At 44.9% G+C, this 23,321-nt stretch overlaps 1 protein-coding gene across 1 annotated transcript; it reads right to left on the reverse strand.

Moving 5' to 3' along the window:
- Positions 1-108: 108 nt before the first annotated feature.
- Positions 109-12,840, reverse strand: cracd (capping protein inhibiting regulator of actin dynamics). The gene is made up of 9 exons (XM_080771111.1): positions 12,704-12,840; positions 11,410-11,536; positions 10,845-11,000; positions 9,715-9,780; positions 8,045-8,263; positions 5,523-7,794; positions 4,781-4,971; positions 3,713-3,875; positions 109-1,284 (listed from the first exon to the last, which is right to left on the reverse strand). Exons 2-9 carry the CDS (start codon positions 11,449-11,451, stop codon positions 1,133-1,135), a joined length of 3,261 nt encoding a protein of 1,086 aa, XP_080627237.1. The 5' UTR covers positions 11,452-11,536; positions 12,704-12,840; the 3' UTR covers positions 109-1,132.
- Between the last annotated feature and the right edge of the window lie 10,481 nt (positions 12,841-23,321).

Below are 23,321 nucleotides of genomic sequence, written 5' to 3' on the forward strand. Positions count from 1 at the left end.
ATTTGACAGATTTTCTTTTTTTGTCGCAGAGTTTGACTTATACAAACAAGATTCTAATAACTTCATCATGGCAAATTGTAATGAACGCGTCTTTGACAGCTGTCACAGTCATCACGGACACAGTGAGAGTTGTTAGATTAAGTAGGTTTTCGAATACGAGTAAAAAAAAAAGGCTTTTGTTTTGTACATCACACAAACAAGGCTCAGAGAAGGGATACAGTGTCCGTTGTTTCAACAACATGTAGTAAATCTGTCGCTTGAAATAATACCAAGGAGAGAACTTAACAGAGAAGGCGTTTTGTAACATTTCCACGGTGCTTTCATGAAGACAAGTGCGATTTCTGCTTTTCTAGCGCAAATAGCCGATCTACAAGCTCAACGCATTGCAGTACGGTGTATTTTGAGCTTGTAGATAGTCTATTTTCATTACGCGACACTGGCACGCAACTAAAGTAAGTCTAAATTGCCCCTTAGTGAGGGTGGTTTGTGGTGTCGGGTTATTGTCAGCCCTTTTCCAACACTGCTCTGCAAACTACTCCGTCAGATAAACCCAGAGCTTAGTAAATATCTTCTTCTCTGTCACTGAATGCATGTTCATAACTGCGTTGTGTTTTTGCGCATGACCTATTTACAACCACGGTGATCGCCATTGGCTACAAAAGCGAGGAATGGGGGTGGGGGTTGGGCTGTTGGCTGTTGCAATTGGTCAGTCACGGCACCTCGTCATTGGCTGGCTGAAAGGGTTCCGCTGTCCCTGACTGCAGCACGTTTTGGTGTCGACAGCCTTCACCTTTAGTTACGTCTTAATGTGTGTCCTGCTGGGACGTAATGCTTTAATGTGTTTGTATACAGTTAAGTGCATGCTTGCAGTATTTGCTTATGTATACATGTGTATAGGTGCAGCTCACTTTAACTTGATAATACAGTACATAATGACAGCCAGTGTATGGATACAGGGTTGCTAGAGGACGAGAGCTTTGTTCCACAGATCCCAGATCTGGAATTTGGGAAGGGGGGGGTTTGATGAAAGTGTTCACGCATGGGTCAGTGTGCAGTCTGGGTAGAAGCCCAGGGGTTGGTGGTGGTGGTGGTGGTGGGGGGAGTCCAGGGGGGGGAGTTTGTTTGGGGGGTGTTACTTGATGATCTGCGGGCAGTCGCTCCAGGCTTTGGCCTTGCGTTTGGCCAGGGCCAGCCAGGCCGGCTCCGTGGACACCTGCGGTGAATCGGTGGAGGGGAAGCGCTTGGAGACCTCCTTGGGTGATGGCGTGGAATCCGATATCTCAACTAAAACGCAGGAAGAGGAGCGTCAGTCAAGATCAGAACTAAATGACAAACGAAAATGACTTTTAACCACTTTCAACCTGGCGTCCCCATTATTATATGGAAAACTTGCAAAAATAGAGGACTAGGAAAAGTGTCACCAGGTCAGGTAGGTTATTGTGGGCCAATAATATTCGTAATTCACCAATCAGTATGGAATATGAAAAATCACACCTGTGTGAAGTGAGGGGCGCTCTTATCATTATACATCATCTCATGAACAACTGAGTTTATGTGATTGGTTAGCCGATTTGCTCGTCTACATAGGACGTACAGTTTCCCTTCATTGTTAATGGCATTTAATGTTTGTGTTGCAAGTCATATTTGGCAAACATTTGACCTAATTTCTTTCATTGTCAATGGCAAATTTGAGACGTGCGTGGACAAGCTGTAGGAAGGGCTAGCGCTCCTCAAAAATCGTCCAGGTCTGTCCCTCAATGTTGTTCCTCAATGTATTGCGAAAGTGTGTGCAAAGTTTCACTGCAATCGGACGTTGTGTTCATGATTTGTGTTTTGTATTTGCATTTGCATTTTGTTCAAAACGGGCCACTCCTGCAAACTTTAGAAGTCAATCATGGCCAATCAGGATGGAATATGACAAATGAAACAGATCCGTCTTGAACACATGACTAATAGAGATCATGTGTACCGATTTGTGTGAAATTTAGATACAATCTGACCATGAGGCTGATTAGAAAAATTGCCATTGGCATTTCTTCCTCGGCCTAGTGGGAATGTCACATGCGTGCAAAATTTCACTAAAACTGCACGCTGTGTTCATGATTTGAGTCATTTTGTTCCAAACGAACATTCCTGCAAACTTTGGAAGCCAATCAGGATGGAATATGAAAAATCTGAACGACCAGTTTCGTTTAATGGCTATAGAGATACTGGCCCTCATTTATCAACTCGGCGTATGCCAAAATATGGGTGCACGCCGAAATTACCGCAATTACCGGCATTTACCATTTCCGCAAAACCTTGAACTTGAATGTGAGCCAGGAAAAAAATCACGTTATGTCGGGAGCTGTCGTAGGCTTTGTCCTCAGCTATTTTCTGTCGTACACAAGCGGAGCAGCATTGTTTGACCAGCTGACATGCTGTCACAGGCATCTAAGCATATGTATTCACTCCTAAAATGTTAATATAGAACTGTATGTACTAGTTTGTGCTTAATCAAACAGTGCTTTACTGGCCTGGTTATATGCGACCGCACTTGTGAGATGATTTGGGAGCGCATGAGTGTGACATCAGATGCCTATATAAATATTTAGGCATAAATGGACTGCACGCCTTTATTAAGTGAGAATGACAAGCATACAGCTTGCCTATTTGCAATTGTAGGCTATATAAGGCGTAAGGGGCTTAATCATTCACCATTTAAATAAGTGCTTTGACAGTCATTCAGATAAAAGCGAGATCATTTTCGGGAGTCGGGAGGACGTCATGGGACCGCGGCGTGCGTCGCCAGCACATACCAGCACACATGCAAGCCTTCATCCATATGTTTATGATTCGTTCATCAATGATCAAATCACCCCATAAACGTTGATTATGACTTCCTTGACGACATCCCTCTCATGCCGGCATCACTCACCCACAGCACTTATCACAGCAGTGCGCAGTCTCACTGATCACCTTCGCCGTGCACTGCGCACGAATGGGTAAAATTAATATAGTAGGCTAGCCTACAAAAGTATTCCATTTAAGGCGGGCAGCAAGGCAGGGGGAAACTTTTTTTATTTTATTTTTTCGTCATGTAACTATGGTTTCCAAGGTCGTACTGTGTTTGCGATCACTTTATAAATGCCGTGGCGATGTGGGTGTACTAGGAAACCTACACTCAAATTTGGGGCAGATTTTACACTCAATTGATAAATAAGGGCCACTGTGTACTTGATCACTGCGATCAAAGGTGCCGGAGATTTGGGGCCCGGGCAGCTAGTGTAGCTCTCTGGGCACCTTGGTTGGTAATCCAGTCTGGCAGTGTGCCGCGGGTTCGACTCCCGATCCCGACGGCCTTTACTGCGTGTCTACCCCCATCTCTCTTCCCATTTCCTGTCAGCCTACTTTCATCTGTCCCTCTATCGATAAAAAAGAAAAAAGGCGAAAAGCCCCCCCCCAAAAAAGTGCCGGAGATTAGCTGTCCACAGACAGAATGACGTACAGACACATGGATGGACAGATGGAAATGCCATTAAAAAGACCTCCGTAGCCTAATGCATGTAAAACTGGGGGTCCTTGAAATGAAAATGGTGGAAGATCCCTGCTAGAGACGTATAAATCTTGGGGGCTCTGGGCATATATTTTCAAATAGGTGTCCACAGGCTAATGAGTGTCAATTTGGGGGTCCTTGACATGAAAAAGTTTGAGAACCATTGTCATATCGTACCTGTGACAGAGCTGGGCAGAGTGTTGGCTTTCTTCAGGGGGTCTCTGCGGTCAAAGCGCCCCAGGAGACTGTCAGGTCTCTTATTGGGCTCCTCTGGTGTTCGGGGCTTAGAAGGACTGGGGCTTCTGTCCACTTTGCTGTCTGTAGGACTGCCCAGCGTAGCCTGTAGTCATACATATAAGTAATGTTCACACAATAACACAATTAATGTCTGCTATAAAACTCTGTCCTCCTGTGGCATGCCATCTATGTTAAATGTATGATTCTGTATGTTGTATGATGTGTAGCCTATCTTAACTACCGGTATTGTTAATCAGTATATGAACTTTAACCTTTGTGTTGATGCATAACTGTATCTTATGCTCTGATTGGGGCTTTGTGATCTCAGATTCTGTGTCCTGCTTGTGCAGATAATCTGTAATATCACAGGAGTCACATCACCAAACTTTGAATGCAATATTGCAATACATGGTTATTGCTGACGAAAGTGTCTAAATAAACTGGGTTTTATGTACTTTAAGTATCCTGGTAGGCAGGCATGGTCTGTTACAACATTGCACTGAATGTTGCAAGAGTAAAAGATTTCTTAAATCAGATTAATGAAAGATTAATAAAACATTAAAGTAGATTACAATGAATTAATAATTAATTAATGGAGAGTGGTGGTGTGAATCCTCCACATCCTCCAATCCGCCAAGCCGGATGCACCAGCAAACACAATTGGCCATGCTCAGCCAGGTGAGGAGGACCATCTCTGTCACTGCACTAGCAACTACTATACAGGTTGGTCCCATTTTGGGCGGGAACCCCTTTTGGTGTTAGCATTATGTTATGCTTTAGCTATTGAAAAATAGCAGATCTACAAGGAGCTTGTAGGTCTGATATTTTTGAAAAATCGACTGACATAGAAACATAGCTTTTTCAGAAAACTGTCAGGATGTAGAAGACATTTTTAGAATCTGATCTCAGGTCAAAATGGGTTAAACAGGGAGAAGAACCAGGTTGCATAGCTTGGTCCACCACGGTGGAGGAACTCCTCCTCACTCAGGTGAAATAAAAGATACGTACACCGTCTTTGTCTCGGGACTGTTTCTCTGCCAGTTTGGCCTCTCTCTGGCTGCGCCTGTCGTCACGGCTCTGCTGCTGTTCCCTGAAGCCTTTCTGCTTCTGCAGGGCCAACGTGATCCACAGTGGCCCCACCTCCTTCTCCGAGGCCCGCGAGCTGTCCAGAGAGTGCCTGCTCTGTAACGATGGCTTCTCTGTAAGGAGACAATGTGAACCGTGTCACGTTACTTTACCTTAACACTACTATTACTGCATTATGACATGACACAGTTAACAAAACATAGGGCCTATATACAGTATACTCCTCCTACTACTACTACTAATAATATTACCTTTAATCCACCCGACACTGAAACATATCTTTTATTACGTCACCATCGAGAGCCAGTTATACCCCGGCATTGGTACATATCTTCATCACGTACCACGGCATACTGTTCCGGAGTAATCTAACTTCCACTGTGATTATATGCTCATTTACTGGAGTATTTTAGCATTTATTTAGAGGCAATCTTTACATGCTCAGTTCAAGTATCGTATAGACTTTATTGCAATATCAATTGGGACTTAAAGGGATTTGCTTTAGTGTAGCTCAATATGATACCCAATCTATTAATTGAACCTTTAACAATTAACTCATGCAATTAAAAACATCAAAAAAATAAATTAAAATGAGTAAAAAATTGCATATTGCATGTATTTTAAATCATAAAATGACAACACACTTAAATAAAGGGACACTGACCTTTACGTTGGAGCTCTGTCTTTCTGTCGGTCTTCTCTCTCCAGGGGATGTTGATGGAGGGGAAGAAGGACTTCTTCTCCTTGGGCTCCTCATCCTGGACATGGCTGCTCCTGCGCAGCTGGGCCACTGCCGAAGAGGACTCTTCGCCCCGTTCTGCCTGATCCTGGCCGGGCGACTCTGACGGCCCCCCTACCCTCTGGGCTGTAACGTCACTGGAGACCCCTCGCACCGTTTTGGGGAGCGGCGATGGGGGAGGGGTGGCGGGTTTCGGCGACACGGTGGGTCTTTGGTAGAGTGCCGGTTTGGAAAGCGCTTTCTCGCCCTCGCCGTGCATTGCAGCGGCGCTGTGAGACCTGCCCGATTTGGCCCGTAGGACGGCAGGGGAGGCGGCGTGCGAGAGCCTGCTGCCTGCACACTCTGGATGAGGAGACACAGGGCTAGATTTATCAGAAAACACAGAGGAGCAGTCGGAGTCCGGCTCTATGGGCGTGAGTGGGGAGGGGACCCCATCAAAGCTGTCCCCCGCACTGTACCGTTTCTTCCTTTTCTCTGTGGACTGTTCGCTGTGAAAGCGTAGCGAGTAGTTGGTCCTCCTCAGCTTTATGCCAAAAGGAGAGTGCTTGTCCTCGCCACCCTCTGGCCCTCTGTCCTCCTCCTCCTCCTCCTCGTTGTAATCTGAGTCCTCCGCCTCCCCCTGGCTCCCGTTCTTCACCTCCGCTGCTTCAGTTTTGGACCCGGGACTGGGTACCAGGAAGGAGGGGAGGTCTTTGGCAAACATACACTCTTCTGAGCCTCTCTCTGCGATGCGAACAGTTTTAGCCGCTTTGCTCTGAGCCCTACCGCCCGGGCCCGGTGAGGCCGATGGGGAGCTGCAGGGGGCTTCGGACGTGTCGGACACGTCCCTGACGTCCAGACTCAACAGTTCCGAGTTGCGATTCGAGTCTCCAAACTTCTTCTTCGCAGGGGTGATGGAGAACTTGGCGTTGGCAGACATGGTCTTCCTCAGGTTGGTGTGGGAGAAGGGAGGCTGGTTCAGGTCTTCACTGCTCGGCCGAGTCTGGTTCCGTCCGGATTCTGGGTAATCGTCATACTTGCCCTCCTCAGCGCCCTTGAATATCTTCGATCGAATGCTGGCCCATTCTGCCAGGACGGCAGCGCTGGACTGGTCAGTGGCAGGCGAGGTCTCGGTGAGCGATTTCGTCTTGCCGGACTTGCGGTCGGGTGAGATCTTGCCCGTGGCCAGCGGAGACCCCATGGCCCTCCTGTCTTCTCCCAAGCCCAGCAGAGACTTGCAGGCCGTGTCTTTGATCTGGTCCATGTGGACGGCCGTCCCACAGAGCTGGGCTCCCGTCACCAAGATGGCTGTGTGGGGGACATACTGTGAGGACGGCAGGTGGGCGTCTCCTCCTTCAGAAGAGGTGGTCTTAACGCCCTCCATCAGTTCGGCTGCGGGCCCGCTGTGATGTCCAGAGGGCGCCGCCACGGGCGTCAGGTTGACCTTCTGGAACAGGATCTGTTTCTCTCCAGAGGACACCTTGAAGGAGAACGGTCTCTGCCTCTCCTCCATCTCCCTCCAGCGGAGCTCTTCTGCCCTCCTCTTCCTCTCCTGGGGGGGCTTCTGCTCCTCCTCTTCCACTTTCCTCCTCTCCTCCGCCTCCAGTTTCATCTTCACCTCCATCTCCTCCTTTATCCTCCTCTGTCTCTCCTCCTCCTCTTCTCTCAGTCTCTTCTCCTCCAGATCTAGCCGCCTCCTCTCCTCCTCTTCCTCCTCCCTCCTTTTCCTCTCCTCCTCTTCTTTTCTCCTCTGCTCCTCCAGGTGCTTTCTCTCCTCCTCTTCTTCTCGCTTCCTCCTGGCCTCCTCCTCCCTCCGCCTATGCTCCTGCTCCTCTTGCCGCCTCTTGTCCTCCTCCCTCCTCAGCCTCTCCTCTTCCTCTCTCCTCATCCTCTCCGCTTCCTCCCTCTGTCGCCGTTCTTCCTCCTCTTTGCAGAGGCGCTCCTCTTCCTGCTGCTTGCGGCATCTCTCCTCCTGGAGTTCACGTGCTCTCAGCTCCTCCGCTCTCCTCCTCCTCTCCTCTTCCTCCTCCCGTCGGAGTCTGTGCTCCTCCTGCTCCCTCCTCCGCCGGGACTCCCGTCTCTCCTCCTCCTGCAGTCTCTGTTTCTTGGAGGTCTCCGGGGACGTGTAGGGAGGCTCCTCGGCAGCTGTCCTCTGCTGGCCTTCTTCAGCCTCCTTCTCTTCCTGAAGGACTCCGGGGAGAGACACCTCCTGGAGTTCCTAGGAGAAAGACAATCCAGGTTACACTTGCCACCTGGGAAACGTATAGGTCCCAGGTTCGAGTCCCGGTCCTAGCTATGTGTTATTTTGAAATAACTGATGTATCATGTATATAGGGTTAGTAGTTAAACTGATTGTGGATACTATATTAACTCAATTTATATTATCCTCACTTTGAGAAGCATGAAAATGAGTTGTGAGTAGGGAAGCTTTACAGCCCCGGATTCAATCAAAGTTTTACTGGACTCACTTGTGTAAAGCGCCTGTGCTTGCGGGACACCCTCTGATTCTTGGGCTTGCAAGACAGTTTGTGCTTGGCGGCGGTGTTGTCGAGGCGCGGGGCGGACAGGGGAACGGAGTCCAGGTTGATGGACTCGATAGTGCCGTCGAGTGTAAGAACTCGCCTGGACCTGGGCGACCGGACCGGAGTGCTGTGTGCCCCCGGCACCTGCTGGCCCGGAGTCTGGACCTATAGGGGTGACGATTAGTTGTCGTACAGATACTTGTGATTAACCATTTATTTGTGTTTTTGGCATTGGAACAAATAAATAAAAATTATGTTTACGTTTTACTTTTAGGCTTTGGAAACAAACTAGAGGTTCAGGCCACTATGCGGCCCTCCCACGGGTACAGTATGTTTCACCGCCGATCCGACTGATATGGCCAAATATGGAAATCTCTGATGCAGCAGCTGTCGTCTCATTAGTGTCGAGACACATGCGCTGTGTAACTGGATGATTGTGACACATATCCCGTAGGAGCACAAATATGTATTGCACAATAAGTATTATGTTGTTTCATACAAACACAAAGTGTACAGTAAATATGAAAGCATGAAATGTAGTGTATTGGCTCCATTACATGGCATTATTATTTGTGCATAGTGTGGAAGCAATTGCGCTGCTGGTGTTCTAGGATAAACTACGTTATATATACCAGTAAGACGCGCAAACGCGGGAAGCGAACGCAGCTCGTACATATTTAAGTTAAGTTATTTTTAAGTTAAGTTTTTAACTTAGCCATAACCATATAAGGAGTCCCCAAAGCAGCTATACGTCCAAATATGGAGTGTGTTGCATCAATCGCAAACAAATCACTCGGCTCCATATATGGGCACAAAAGCGTGACACACGGACGGACACACAGACATGATCTGCTAGGTCTCATAGTAAGTGCTCACTGCATTCGCAATCACTGCGTTCGCAATAAGCTTATATTGGCTTTCCCATATAATGACAATATAAGGGAGATATGAGAGATCTCCATATAAAAGGACTGACGGCTACAGAGATTTCCATATATGGGCACAAAAGGGACACAGACAGATGGGTACAACACCGCAGTGGCGTGCACAGATAGACACTAGGGGGTGCTAGAGCACCACCTGCCCTTACCCTCTGGACAGCAATGTGCCCTTTTGAAAAAAAATGGCATATTTATTTTTGAATCACTGAGAAAACATCAGTGCTATCATAGCACTGATGAAGGTCTTAGGACCGAAACGTTTGCTATTTAATCAGTGCTATCATAGCACTGACGAAGGTCTTTGGACCGAAATGTTTGCTTTTTAATCAGTGCTATCATAGCACTAACAAAGGTCTTAGGCACTTTATGAGCATGATAAAATTAAATTAAAAAGTCTCAGTCCAAGAAGTTTTACTTCTATTTTCTATACGGTGAGCGAATCTTTTTCTGTCAAAGTTTCCCTTAAATTTATTTTTGTACAGTGTACAGTTTGTGGACCATGGTGACATTGATCAATTCTTAATTAAAAAAAAGCTTCTAATTTATTATTTATGCCCCAAAATCTATAAATCTCACACTATTAAGGCAACCGGCCGGTTCCACAAGGTGCCCTTTTTTCACGTGAGCACCTGCCCCTCTAAATGTCTGTTTAGCACCCGACACTATTAGGCCTACCTGGGCCTGCTGGGTCACGTGGGCATGCTGCTGGGCTCCTGGGGGCGGCTGGACTGCCAGGACCTCCTGGTGGAGGTGGACACAAACACAACATGAGTCATCATGTGTCCATACCACATCCTGCCACGTCGGCATTCTGCCGCAGCTCAGCACTGAGCAGACGCTGCTCTCAGAGGAGGTGGATAACATCTTTAGTCAGTGATTCTCAATCCTTTTTCATTTCAAGGACCTCTCAGTTTGAAAGGCATTAAGCCCACTTTTGATAGAATCTTTATCTCAATATCTCAAATCATGACTGTACTCATGGAACCAAATGGACCCTTTGGTTTGATTTTTACACTCTCTCACTATTTTCAAATAGCCAAAGTTTAAATAGGGCTGAAGTAGGTACTGTATGCAGGGGTGTAACTACCGTGACGCAGACAACGCAACTGCGTTGAGGCCCAGAGGCAAGTGGGGCACACGGCCACTCACCCTGCCATCAAGTAAAATGTAATTATAAATACATAGAGAGAAGTTTGGCGGAGCCTGGTGGTGGCTGCTGCTAGCACACACCATAGGCACACACGTGCCCCACCTGAGCTGTGGTGGACTCTGCTCTTTATTCAGTACCTTAGGCTGGGGTTCTGCTCTTTAGTCAGTACCTTAGGCTGGGGTTCTGCTCTTTAGTCAGTACCTTAGGCTGGGGTTCTGCTCTTTAGTCAGTACCTTAGGCTGGGGTTCTGCTCTTTAGTCAGTACCTTAGGCTGGGGTTCTGCTCTTTAGTCAGTACCTTAGGCTGGGGTTCTGCTCTTTATAGTCAGTACCTTAGGCTGGGGTTCTGCTCTTTAGTCAGTACCTTAGGCTGGGGTTCTGCTCTTTATAGTCAGTACCTTAGGCTGGGGTTCTGCTCTTTAGTCAGTACCTTAGGCTGGGGTTCTGCCCTTTAGTCAGTACCTTAGGCTGGGGTTCTGCTCTTTAGTCAGTACCTTAGGCTGGGGTTCTGCTCTTTAGTCAGTACCTTAGGCTGGGGTTCTGCTCTTTAGTCAGTACCTTAGGCTGGGGTTCTGCTCTTTAGTCAGTACCTTAGGCTGGGGTTCTGCTCTTTATAGTCAGTACCTTAGGCTGGGGTTCTGCTCTTTAGTCAGTACCTTAGGCTGGGGTTCTGCCGGCGCCGCCTCCATCTGGGCCTCCACCTTCAGAGGACTCTGTGGAAGCTCCTCCTCGTCTGAGCTGCCCTCGTCTCCCTCACTCCGACGCTGAGACGGAGGTTTCTGACCAAACTTGATGTTCTGTGCTATCTGCCTCTGTGCGATGATGGACATAACACTGTTATTTGTCTTGTTTTTCTGTTACAGTAGGTATTGTGGTATATGTCATACTTTCAGCAACACTATTGATAATTAAAAGTAAAAACAATAAAGGCTAGCGAGAGAGAGATAACAAAGATGACACCATGTTTTATCTCTGGGACCCCCAATCTACACCATAAAATGCTCAATATTAATTAAACATTGTACAAGTGGAACCAAATGGTCCCATCCATTTGGTCCCATTTACACTCAGAGTCACAGTGCGTAAAGGTCCATTTGGTCCCATTTACACTCTCAGAGTCACAGTGAGTAAAGGTCCATTTGATCCCATTTATAGACTCTCAGGAGTTACAGGCACACAAAAGGCCTGACATTGAGAAGAGTAACTAAACAGCGAGCTCACCTGAAGGTTCCTGACTTTATCGGAGACGTTCTCCTGGGACATGGTCTGTTCTAGGCTGGGATCCGGCTCCTCTGGGATGAAGATGCTGTCGTGGGAGAGAGCTCTGGAACCAATTGGATTCAACTCCCTGCAGAAGAACGAATGACAGGACAGGACAGCTGATTTAGCTTGGTGCAATAACCAATCTATTCTATTGACAAAGCATCAGGTTAATAGGAGTTCTAGGATAAAACACAAAAAGTCCAGGACTTTTTCCATTGTGGTCCTCTTACAAGCAACAGAAAAACAGGGCAGTGACTACATTTAAAACAGAAACGTTAACCGTCCTAAAGTATGAACAAAAAAAACAACTTAAATTCAACCTATTTTGCAAAGAAACATTTTTCAATAGCCATGCCTTTGCCTGATCTTTAAATGCTCTCAAATTAGTTGTCAATTTGACATAAGAATCCAGTTGGCACCAATTTAAGAAATCTCTTCCAACACATCCACCTATTCATTCACTCTGAGCAGGGTGTGGAAGCATCCTTCTGTAAATTATTTCTGCACAAAGAGAAAGGGAAAGAATCTCTGCACAGGCAACACCATTGTATAATCCGACAATTAAAGGCTGCGATCCAGACAAGGCCTTTTATGATCTGAGCCTTTCCCTCTTCTCTTCCCATGAGGAAACAACCAACTAAAATGTGTAACTCACTCAAGTCGAGTCTCCAATGCAAAAAAGATTGTGAACCAGTGGTTTAGTGGGTAAATTCTACTTCCTCTCCAGCTTGGAATGAGATCAGCTAAAAAGAGATTAAGGTCAAAATGTTCTGCGAGCTATGGACAATTAATTATTGATAAGGCCCGATTTAGTACTTTGCATCAGCAGAAAACCAATCTGGCAACCCGTCTGCAAAAAAAAAGAAAAGAGAAATCTGAATCTGTCTTGATAGATGAGCTGAAAACAAGAAGTCACAGTAGGAACAGCTCAATGTAGGGCACATAGGGAAGGATCCTTTAAGAATAACACTGTTATATCCATTAGTTCTTGCTTGTAATGTCATGTGGAGTATATAAACAACCCCCCCCCCCCCCACACACACACATACACAGTGTCCAGGGTAGGGACCAAATGGACACTTCCCCCTGTAGGGTCCATTTGATTCAATTTGAACATTCGTGACTCAGGCCTTTGAGTTAAAGGCCTGTGGTGTCCATTTGGTCCCTAACTATCAGTAATTTAGCTGGGAACCCCATGGAACCGGCCCTCAGGGTCCTTTATAAAGAAGGGTGCATTTCTTGTGGTGATTACCTCAAATTCTGGTTGGTGTCCTCGTCGTCAGACACGACCCCATTGCACACCTCTCCGGTGGAGTAGCAGGCCTTGAGCTCCACTGCATCGAAGCCCCTCTCCGCTTGCCTCTTCTTCCTCTTCCCAAACAGACGTTTGAAGGGCTGGAATTTGCCCTGTCGCCTCCTCTCTGTTGCCCCAACCACACAAAAACACATATAATCCATTTGTGATAACCACAGCTCCCATACAATCAGATAATCAATCTTCATAGCTCACATTCCAAAGTTTCCAAACACACTAGAAGGGTAGAAGGGTATCAGAGGTATTCTGTGTGCAGTGTGTATGTACAACATTTCTGCATGTGCAATGCTTTGCGGTGTGAATCATGAGACATGATCGCAGTGGTGGAAGAAGTAATGTTTTACTTAAGTAGAAGTAGAAATACCACAAAAAAGTGAAAAACACTACAAGTAAAAGTACTGTATTTGACTTGGGTAAAAGTACAAAAGTACTGGCATCAAAATTATACTTACTGTACCAAAGTAAAAGTACTAATATTTCGAAAAGTTGCAAGCTTGTAGATAGACAAGCTGAAGTAGACAAAAGGGTGCAAATTTGGCTCTGAGATGTTGGAGTAGAATTTTTAAATATCGCAAAGTAAAGTAAATTTACCTGTAGTGTATACTGTAGTACAGTACTTGAGTAAATGTACTTGGTTACTTTCAACCACTGCATGATCGATTGAAATGAATCAAATGAAAGGAGCTGGAAACAGGAGATGGAATGACAGCTCTGCTGTTCACACTAACTGTACCCACGTTTACAGCAAGGGAAGAGAGAATGACAGCTCTGCCAGTGCTCACACTAACTGTACCCACGTTTACAGCAAGGGAAGAGAGAATGACAGCTCTGCTGTTCACACTAACTGTACCCACGTTTACAGCAAGGGAAGAGAGAATGACAGCTCTGCCAGTGTTCACACTAACTGTACCCACGTTTACAGCAAGGGAAGAGAGAATGACAGCTCTGCTGTTCACACTAACTGTACCCACGTTTACAGCAAGGGAAGAGAGAAATACCCAGTGGTGGATAAAGTACTCACTCCCAGTACTTGAATCCAAGTATGCAGCAGATACTCCCAGTCGGTCACATATTACTCAACTACAAAGAACGTTTCTCTGTCAAATTTGTACTTTGTTCTACATGCAGAAGTATTTAAAAGTGCAATTGTATTGTAACATTTCTTTATATTATTAATGCTTCGCTGTATTACAATTTAAACATTTTCCCAAACAATAGTGAAAATAGTATATTTACAAGCTGTTTTCACTAGATTTTAAATAGTAGTAATTCATAATGTACTTTTCCCCCTTCCTGTAAATATAATGTAGTGGAGTAAAAATTAAGTACAATATGCCATAAGTACAGATCCAGACAAAGTAAAAGTACTTTGTTAATATCCACCACTGGAAATACCTCATTAAGCATGATAAACGGTTGAAACCACACTTTGTAAACTCACAATGCACTTTTGCAGAAGTTTTCAGAAACCCCTGGATTTGTCATTGAACCTCTTACCTCAGTGCTCCAGCACAGCCACAAAGCACAACACACTCACAGCTTGTACAGATACATATTTCAATCCAAAACTGCACCAGACTTCGCCTCGGGTCTGTGTTTGCACTTGCAGTGTTAGATTAACACTCAGGAATTTGTTGCATCGGTCATTTCCTATTTTACGCTATCACAATACACAACGATTCTTTTAAATGGTATTATCATACCAAATATAACAACAGGAATATCAAATCTCTTTGTAAACCTACCTATTTAAGCGGCTTCAGTCAGACTCAGATAAATCATAACTTAAGGTTGATATTGAATTGCCATAAATAGTGTGCCCGTTTCTTTATGGTACTGTAATAAGTTTGGACCTTTGCTTTATAATGTCATTTCTACACCATCGCTTGCCAGGGAAGTTATAAACCGTGTCATATCAGCTAAACTTTCCCGTGTGTCAGGCGGGGAAAAAATAAATACTGCTCTCTGCTCTCTCCTTAGGAGTCCTGTGATGAAATCATGAAATGTGTTGACATGAGGTCATGAGAATAGCATACTATAATCACACGTTATCACTGTGTGATTTTATTATCTTGTGTAACATTAAAGGATCAGTCCTTGATAAGCCATGGTGATGTTCTGAAGATAAATTTAGAGAGATCTTTAAACCACTATGCCTAATCCTACACTTCGTTGTATGACAAATAGTGAAGATGGCCGATCAATGCGCATAACATTGTATAGTTGTGGACATTTGTGATAAAACGTAATCTAGATTCAAAGGTGCAATTATTGAACGCGTCACCATGACAAGAGATAAAGGGCATACATTATTTCTGTGTATTGTTGTTGTCATCTCTGTGTGTGTGTGTGTGTGTGTGTGTGTGTGTGTGTGTGTGTGTGTGTGTGTGTGTGTGTGTGTGTGTGTGTGTGTGTGTGTGCGCGTGAGCGTGCGTGCACACGTGTGTGCGTGTGTGGGAAGGTCTAGGACGAGCAGAAGTGGGTGAGGTTACACAGCTACTCTACACCACAGTGCAGAGCTCTCAGAGCGCCGCGGGTATCCCTTTCACAGCTATAAGTAGCAACCAGTGTGGGATTTCACTCGGCAGTGAAGCATGCTGCTCTGCACTAGGTGCATTGTGGGTCATGATACAGTGAACTCCTTTCCACACTCATCCGGGATTCTCTGAAATGTGTGTCTCAGACCCAGGTGTGTGGGTGTGTGGAAAAGATGTGTAGACAGAGGGTTTGATTATATGACAAGCAAATAACTAATTAATAGCAGTATCCAGTTGTTCTCAAACTTTTTCATTTTGAGGACCACCAGTTTAGTAGGCTATGTATAAAGGCCATCGACCAAATGAACCCTATGGGTCAATTTTGTTCCATTTGAACACTCTCAGAGTTAAAGACCTGTAAGTGCCCATTTTGTCCTTAACTATCAATAATTGAGCTGGGGACCCCCTGGAATCCCCTCTAGGACCCCCGGTAGTCCCCAGACCCCACTTTGAGACCCACTGGGGATATCCTCGAGCAGTGGTTCTCTAACAAAGACAACTAAGACAAAACCGAGCGATTAATCAATTATTCAATTGATCAATTGAATGGTAATCTTTCTTGTATTTTTTTAATGTTAAACTAACTAAAGATTATTCTCTGTGTATATTGTTTGATCTTTTTAGCAAAAGGCTGATGCACACCTCAGAAGGCTAGTGACAGGTGCGTAGGGCAATAGAGCATACGTAAAAAGGGTACTATCTTTGAAAAACAAAGAAAGGGTCCCGCACACTGTCAGACACAAAATAATGCTCTTTTTGGGTCGACGTTTCGGTCGATTAGACCTTCATCAGGACAGACAAAGACAACAACAGACAATTTTATATATTGTTTGATCTAAAATAGGTCATTCAGTGTTTTATGTCAACACATTTATCCTGGGGCATTATCTGGATGACCCCATGCGTAAATTATATCAAAAGATCAATACAAAGATCAATGAGTCCTGACCAGACTACAGTGGCAGTCAATCACATCTACATCGCTAGGAAACCAACACAGTCAATCACATCTACATCGCTAGGAAACCAACACAGTCAATCACATCTACATCGCTAGGAAACCAACACAGAACCCACATCTCCACAGTGGCAATGTTTTACAAATCCCACTCTTCTAGTAGACCACAGTTTCTCAACGTCAGGTCTGGGGACCACCAGGGGTCCAAATGGACCCTTGTGGGTCTGTAACTCTGAGAGTGAACTCCCAGTCTACACTGTACAATCCTCAGTATTAATTTAACTCTGAGAGTTAACTCTGGTTCCTTGTGTTCACTCTCAGAGTTACAAAGGTCCATTTGGACCCTTGGTGGCCCCCAGACCCAAAATTGAGAACCCCTATGGTATGCGCCTGTCACGATACGTGACGTTTTCTGTTGTGCTTTTGTTACCTGTGTTGTCTCACCAGTACCCTGATTACCCCAGTGTTTCCACCTTGTCTTGTTAGTCTTTTAGCCAATCATTGTGTTGATTATCTGCTGAGTTCACCTGTGTCTTTGTGTATTTATACTCCCCTGGTTTTTCATTTCCTTTGTCAGAGCATTGTTGTATGTTAAGTGTGATGTTGCCTTGTATCCTGGATTTTGGAATAAACCCTCTAGAATTTAGACTTCTCTGCCTCTGCGCCTCCCTGTTCTGCACTTAGGTCCTACCTTATTGATTCACACCGTGACAATGCCAGGTTGCCAGCCTAATAGTCAGTTTGCTGGCTTGGTTTCATCTCATGTGAAAGACCATGTTCGTTGTCAAACTCAATAATATGGCTTTTGTTTTGTTTTGTTCCTAAGAGGCAGTGATGATGTATTATTTTATTAGCGTGCTTAGCCCTGTTCTGAGATAAATGGATGACACATTCGATTCTCTGTCCATTCTCACTGTCTGTCTGAGTCACAGTGAGCAGACATCCCGGTTTGGCCGGGATTGTCCCAGTTTCAAGCTGGGTTTCCTCGACTCCCGTCAAATATCTCTAAAACACAAACATTAGAACAATAACAGTTTTGAGTGATTGTCAATGTTCTGTTCTGTTGAAAGGTGCAGTCCTTAAGTGCTAAAATCATTGTCCCCCAACCTGAAGAAAACACCAGATGAAAATAAAAATAAAAGTCAAAGAAATTGTCAAAATATCAGCTCTACCAGTTTAGAACACCTCGCATAGATCTTATATTTTTGCTATTTTCTAAATCAGATTTACAGGAAGTGATTAACCCATTAAAACCGGGAAAGCATCTCTGTAATATCTATTACTTATCACTTCATGCCACGCTGCGAGCTTGTACATCAAGTGTTTGAAAGATGATGAATAATTTTGAATTACGAAGTTTGAGAACTACCGATTTAGAAGGCATTTGTAGAATCGGGTTTGTTTTGTTTTTTGGAAATGTGGCCACCCTAGCCTATAGACTAGAGTAATAGCATGGTGTGGCACTGATGTCCTCCCCCACCATCAGCCTTCTTTCCTAGGCAGTATCAGGGGTCTGTCCTGGGCTTCTGCTCTTACTACTACGCGCTCTGCTCTGGGCATGCTCATACAGCCATGCGTGAGAGAGGAAGGGACACGTTTGTTTTGACCACTCAGCAGTGCTCCACACAGCAGCTAGCCAACGGACAGGGGTTTAAAGAGTACTAGAATATCCTATTCAAGTAGAAGCATTGCTATTTGACACGATGACATCTATTCTATATTACTTAACCACTTAACCAGCTAACTTAAAATAGAATATCCTCCTGATTGTGACACAACAGCATCCGTAGGCTACTCTGTCATTCTTTTCTTTCGAAAAGTAGTTGAGTACATGACCTAAATCAAAGATCTACTACGGATGACAGCTTTAAGTGAAAGCTGCATTACTGACTGTAGAATGTACTCAAAATACTAAGTGCTCCTCGGAGACTTTCAGCTCTAGCATCTAGGGAATGTGTGCGCACAGTTTCACGTCGGTGCCGGAGATTAGCTGTTCACAGATGGACGGACTGACAGACACACGGAGGGACGGACGGACTGACTGACGGACAGTGGGCCTTCGGCCTGGCGGAGACAATCAATAATATTTATTTTGTACTGGTAATTAGATACTTTCCCACCCTAGACAGTCAGAGCCTATGGCCCTTGCCATGCTAAGGTTTGGGATCACTGCCATAGTGTGCTAGTTGTGTCATATATTGTATGTGTATGTGTTTGTCAGAGACACATACAGTTACAGTGGCTCACTGCACTGTAACTCTGCCGCAAGCACAGCACACTAACATTACAGTAAATTAATGCTTTCTGCAGAATGATGGAATCAGTATGTCACACGGTAAATGAGAACTCTATGGCCAGTTGGCTCCAGTGACGTGTGTCCATAATCCAAGCATTCATTTCAATTACTCCATGTTACGTCAGTGATTTACTCAGTCTGTTCCTGGTCCGCTCATGGAGACCTTTGACACAAATCACTGATGCAGATTGATATTTCTTCTCTTTTACATCATTGATCTAATGTATGTGCATTGACATGGGCCCTGAATAGATCTCCATCAACAAAGCAAGGATTATCTGTTTAGAATAAAACCTTGATTAAGAAGACATGCCAGAAAGCACAGCACAACACACAGGCATTACTAGTAAAAGGCACTGCAAGTGTTCCAGTCAAAATTCAAACCCATCACCACACCGTGCAACTCTTAAAGAGACAGTGGGGGGAGTCGGGGGACATTAGCCTGCCCTAAACCAGGTTTCACTTAATCCCAATGACAGCGTTTCTATTTCCAGACACTGTCTCTTTAAGATGCAAACTGAAAGCATTATATTACTAATATTTTCCTATTTACCTGTTCCTTTGGATACGGTTACCTCTAAATGCGTGCCATGCTTAGTTTCCTTGGCGTCCGTCGCCATGGCCCCTGCACACCTGGTCTGTGGTGAGAGAAGAGCGGTAGTGAGTGTATAGAGGCTTGCTGTTATCTGCTTTGTGGGCAGACTGAGGCAAAGCCAGAACCTTTAATAGTGGCCAAGAAGAAAACAGGCTATTGACAGAGGCAGGACTCACCCAAAAAGAATGGAGAAACATGAGAGTTCAGTAAAAGGGCACAGTGCTGTCTGTGGCTGTGAAAGTGGTGGAAAAAGTACTAGGAAGTTTTTACTTTACGGTAAAAGTAGGAATAACACAGTGTAGAAATACTCTGTTATGAGTCCTGTGTTCAGAAAGTACAAAGGTATTGGTGCCAGAATAATACTTAAATAGCCAATCTACAGACTCAACGTTTGACATTATAGATCGGTTATTTAAAAAAAAAATAGGGCTTAATGTGGTTGAATTGTATGTTTGGTAATAATAATCTAAATCTACAAATTAACTTGTAACTAAAAGTTTTCAAATAATTTTAGTGAAATAAAAAGTATTTTTTTACCTCTGAGATGTAGCGAAGTAGAACTATAATAGAAAGTATTGAAAATTGTAAATCCCTCAAAATTGTACTCAAGTACATCATTAGAGTACCACCACTGCATTGTGTGGCTTTGCACGAGCTGCAGTTTGACTTACTACATACCTCGCCTTTATCTTTTGACTCTTTATGGCTCCCAGCAGTCTCGTGGCCAGGAGAGCTTAGCTTAACTTTCTTTCTGTCTCTGCTCTCGGGGAATGTCCCCCTGGTAATGTGGGCTGTTAATGGCGAGTCCGTTTAAAAGGCACGACGAGCCCCCCTGGGACCGCTCTGCTAACGTATAAATGGTGGTCTTTGAAAGTAAAGCCACGTCTACAGCTCACTTAACTCCAAATGTCAAATGGCTAAAGCTTAGGGTTCATCACCCTGATAGCCTGAGAAGAAAACAAACACCCCTTCAACAAATGGTAACATTATGACAGCTACAATAGGTGACCCAGTCTCAATGCCAGTGTTTCTCATAGTGGGGTCCAGGGGCCCTCTGGGTTCCAAACAGACCCTTACAGGTCTGTAACTGGACCCTCACTCACGGGTCCATTTGGTGATATTTGTACACTCTCAGAGTTATGGGGTCCTTGAAATAACAATGTTTGAGAAACACTGCTCTACACCTTCACTCATAGCAACAGAGTGACATGCAGTTCACCCTTTGTTCTCCATGATCACACATGTGCATTAAAAAGCTGACAAATAACAGTTGAATTAAGATTAGACTGCATGTCCTCGGAACTGACACAAAGCAGTAAACCCCACAAACAGGCGCCATACGCAGCTCGAGTAGTCCCTGACTCAGTGCTCTACACCTGAGCCACAAGTCTTCTGGTGCACAGTGGAAATGTGTTGTGTAACATCACAAGCACTCCAGCCAGAAGCCTTTGTGTGCGGTAACTCTGAGAGACAGAGGGGGAGAGAGAGGGAGACAGAGAGAGAGAGAGAGAGAGACACACACAGAGAGAGAGAGAGAGAGAGAGAGAGAGAGAGAGAGACAGAGAGAGATGCCCAGGCTGTCTCCAGTAGCATCAGCATGTCGTGTGCTTCCTTCCTCTGTGGGGACAGAGACCCTCTCACATAATGTGACGTCTTAACCAGAATGGCTCTTTGTCCTGTGTGACACCAGCAGCAGCCAGCGCAAGGAGAGAGCAAGCATGTTGCCTGCTGGGACTATGTGAACTCCATCAGTGTGTGTATGTGTGTGTATGTGTGTGTGTGCGTGCGTGCGTGTAATACTATACTACACTATACTTGTGAGGGCCAAATTAAATGACCAAGTAGAATTTAAGAAATAGACATACATAGACATACATACATTCTTGATCCTCACAACTGTGTTGTGTGTTAGTCTAGTCTATTTTTTAATTTTTGCTATTAATGTCCTCAGACTCCTGTGTAGTAATACAAACATGTTTGCGTGTGTGTGTATATTATAGATAGCACCATGGTATATTAGTAAAACGTGCATCAATTGGTGTGTTGTCTTCGCTGACATACAGTATGTTGCGCTTGTGTTAGTCTGACATTCTAGGCATAGCTTGACTGTGGCTCCTGATGTTTAGCAGGTGTGTGTGTGTGTGTGTGTGTGTGTGTGTGTGTGTGTGTGTGTGTGTGTGTGTGTGTGTGTGTGTGTGTGTGTGTGTGTGTGTGTGTGTGTGTGTGTGTGTGTGTGAACCTTGTGAGGACCATTTTCCTAGATCACCTACTTATACCTATTGTAGTGTGTGCGTGTGTGTTACAGCAGAGGGCAGACCTGGGGGAGCAGAGCTGCAGCTGGGATGGGAGAACAGAAGCTGAGAGAAGTGTCTTCTCCACCAGACTAATAGTGTGTTCACACAGGCAGATGTAAAAGATGCAGTCTACCATTCATTGTCAATGGAAGCCAGCGACATGATGATGCATGTAGCTGCTCCAAATGAACTCACAGTGCGTCTTTGCTTTTTTGTGTCTGCCCGTGTGAATGCACCATAATAGCTGCATTCATGACGGCGGCGACGGCACCATGCCATCTGACCACCCGGCAGCTCAACAACAACACACAGCGGTCAACACATAGCAATGCATTAGCTGGCCCGCCAGGGCCACTACCTAACAACGTCCAATGACATACACAGGTAGCTCGGTGCTGTAGCACAGGCAGGGACAGAGTGAAGCTAATAGCCATAACCATAGGCCTGAGTTCAGTGAGTTGTACTTGGTTGTGCGACTGTGCTCCGGAAATAGCCCATCTACAAGCTGACAACACGTCACATTGTTGTGAGCTTGTAGATCGGCTATTTTCCGTGAGTGACACTGGTGTGCAAATCGGTACAAATCAAGCAGAACAGCACAAACAGCTTTGCTGACCAAGCAGACAGACGGTGACGGTGCTGTTGATGTTTACCGGTTTACCTAGTCTGGCTGCCCAGCTTGAGAGGGCTGCACACCACTGCAGCAAAACCTTAGGGAACATGGATCAGCCCTTTTGGCACAACCCGAGTGTCCTCCACTGTGTCTTCGGGGGGAGAAACGGTGGGATAAATACAACACATGACAGCAAACAAGCACATTTAAGATTTGTGGGGGAGGGTTGATTAGGTTTGTTTAGGTACTGTTTTCATGAGAGTGAAGGACGGATGGTAATGGGATGAGAGGGACAGGACCAAAAATACCCGTCACTGTCCATGACACAGGACTGGTCAATTGATATATATCAAAACCGATATTTACAAACAATAACCATTTTTTCAAATCACTAGTCTTTAGTGATTAATAACTTAAGGCCTTATTAGCCGATCTAACTTTCCTAATTCATCGCATTGTAAGCTTGTTGATCTGCGATTTTTACAATTTTTTTATTTTAAATAATCGTTCATGAATCATGCTATTGATTTGAAGTCAACCACCCAGCCCTAGATGCAGTCCACCTAAAGCTCCATGTCACGCCAGGCTATTAGACTGCCGTTGCCTCCTCGGCCCTACTCTTTGCCACCATCACCTGTCATAGATGTTTTAGCAGTCACCGGTTCCCATGACAACGCATTTGCAGAAGACAGTAGCAAATTGAATCGACAGACATGCACCCAGCTTGTACAGCTTCATGCTGTACACCGTAAGTCCCAAATAAGGTTTTCCTGCAGTAAGTACATAAGAAAACAACCGCTGCTGAAAGAAGCAACGCAGCACTACAAGCTACAATAACACTGACTGGCATAAACTGAAGACAACAGTCAGTAGTAGCAAGTATTTTACATACTATATATGGGGCCTGTCTGGAGGCAATGGATGAGTTACATAGAGCATCAGTCACATGAGCAGGGTTACAGTTACCACACTGACCTCTGGTGAGGTAAATAATGCCTGTGTGTGAATGGCAAAAACAACAAGACGCATTTGTTTGTTTGTTTTATAAAACACACACAAAAGATAAATGAGATGTGCATCTAACAAGCAGCACATGGGCAAATCCTCCTAAGATAAGCATATTCCAGAGGTATGATACACATGTGACGGAAACACCCTTAAAATATGCCGTTTAGCTGCTAAGAAAATCGACCGTTGCACTGGATAGTAGGCCTCTACATTTGTAAAACTGTGTTCACTATCAAATTATGCTATATGCTAAA

The sequence above is a fragment of the Protomyctophum bolini genome (genome assembly GCF_963924005.1).
Source record: "Protomyctophum bolini genome assembly, chromosome: 8".
NCBI lineage: Eukaryota > Metazoa > Chordata > Actinopteri > Myctophiformes > Myctophidae > Protomyctophum > Protomyctophum bolini.